Source organism: Trichinella spiralis (genome assembly GCF_000181795.1).
Source record: "Trichinella spiralis strain ISS 195 chromosome Unknown Scfld5679, whole genome shotgun sequence".
NCBI lineage: Eukaryota > Metazoa > Nematoda > Enoplea > Trichinellida > Trichinellidae > Trichinella > Trichinella spiralis.
Genome location: NW_003532618.1, coordinates 1 through 1,207, shown reverse-complemented (window position 1 = coordinate 1,207; position 1,207 = coordinate 1). Strand labels below are relative to the sequence as shown.

Here is a 1,207-nt window from a genome sequence, read left to right as displayed (position 1 = left end):
GATTTTGGTTTTTACAAACTTACCCGTGTCCATTGCTGAACAGTTGACTCGATGACGAGACCACGTTTGCTTTCGAAAAATTTCCACGTGCCCAATGATGTCGTCATAGGTACAGTGCAGGGTGTGTCGGCCATTGCGGAATGAATTCCAACCAACAAAAATGCCAAAGGCATCAGTATTTTGAAAATTTCCATTTTTTTGTCCACGTTCTGCTAGTGATGTTTAACAGTTGAACGTTGGAAAGTGCTTTTTTTGAGTTTTCTTCTTTTTTTCAAGCAGTAAATTGTGCAACTTTGTCAATATTGAACAAATCCAACAAAGTGTCAAGTGTGGTTGTTTGATGCAAAGTACATCGTGTCAGGAGGAACAATTTTCTCTACCGTACAAAACTGTTCAGATTGGGAAAACTGGTGAACGACTGACAGGCTTTTGATATGCTGCTTTATTATATATATGTATGTATATGAGCACGTACTTTTGACATTTTTGGAAATCGACCAGTACCTTTCTACGGTCACGAGACTTTTCAGCGTTGATTGGCCTACATAGTAGCTCTGCTATGTTTGTTTTGCTGGGAAATCAGGGACAAGTTGAAAAGAATAAAGAATAATGAGAAGAAGAAGACGACAACGAACTGTACAATTATAATACTTTGGCAAACAGTGCTGGAGATTTTTCATTTTTTTTAATTCAGATTCTTTTTTTATAGAATTTTATAAAGCAGTTTACTTTTAAAAGTAAATAGATGGCTGGAACTCGGTACAATTTTCAACAGTTATTTTCTCGACAAAAATGAATGGTGAAAATTGTAAAAGTGAATTTCAATGCTGAAATATTTTCAATTTGATCACAAAATTATGGGAGTTGCTTGAAATGCTAATGATTCAATGCCACATTCATTTGTTCCTCGTCGAATACGAAAATAACCATCTTCGCCGAATTTACGTCCCCATGAATTTTTCACTATCCAATATTTCTCTTTTGTCATTTCGTCAGTACCATAGCCGACGATAATTACCGCGTGATTTACTTCCTTAATAATTTAATGTAACATGAAGAAGATGTATGTTTTCCGCTCGGTTGTCACTTACGACAAATGGATTCCATTTCAACGGGCTCACGGCACTGGTGTAGTGGTATATTCCATGCGAGTAGCTCAAAAAATCGTCATGTACTTCAAAACCGACTGCTATGGGTCCGTTTTTGA

At 36.5% G+C, this 1,207-nt stretch overlaps 1 protein-coding gene across 1 annotated transcript; it reads right to left on the bottom strand.

Annotated features, from left to right (window-relative positions):
* Window positions 1-672: 672 nt before the first annotated feature.
* On the bottom strand, window positions 673-1,207 carry Tsp_13572 (dipeptidyl-peptidase 1; the record flags this gene model as incomplete). Its single annotated transcript, XM_003366635.1, has 2 exons — window positions 673-1,033; window positions 1,092-1,207. Coding segments are annotated over 2 exons (201 nt in total), but the record flags the coding sequence as incomplete, so codon positions are not given.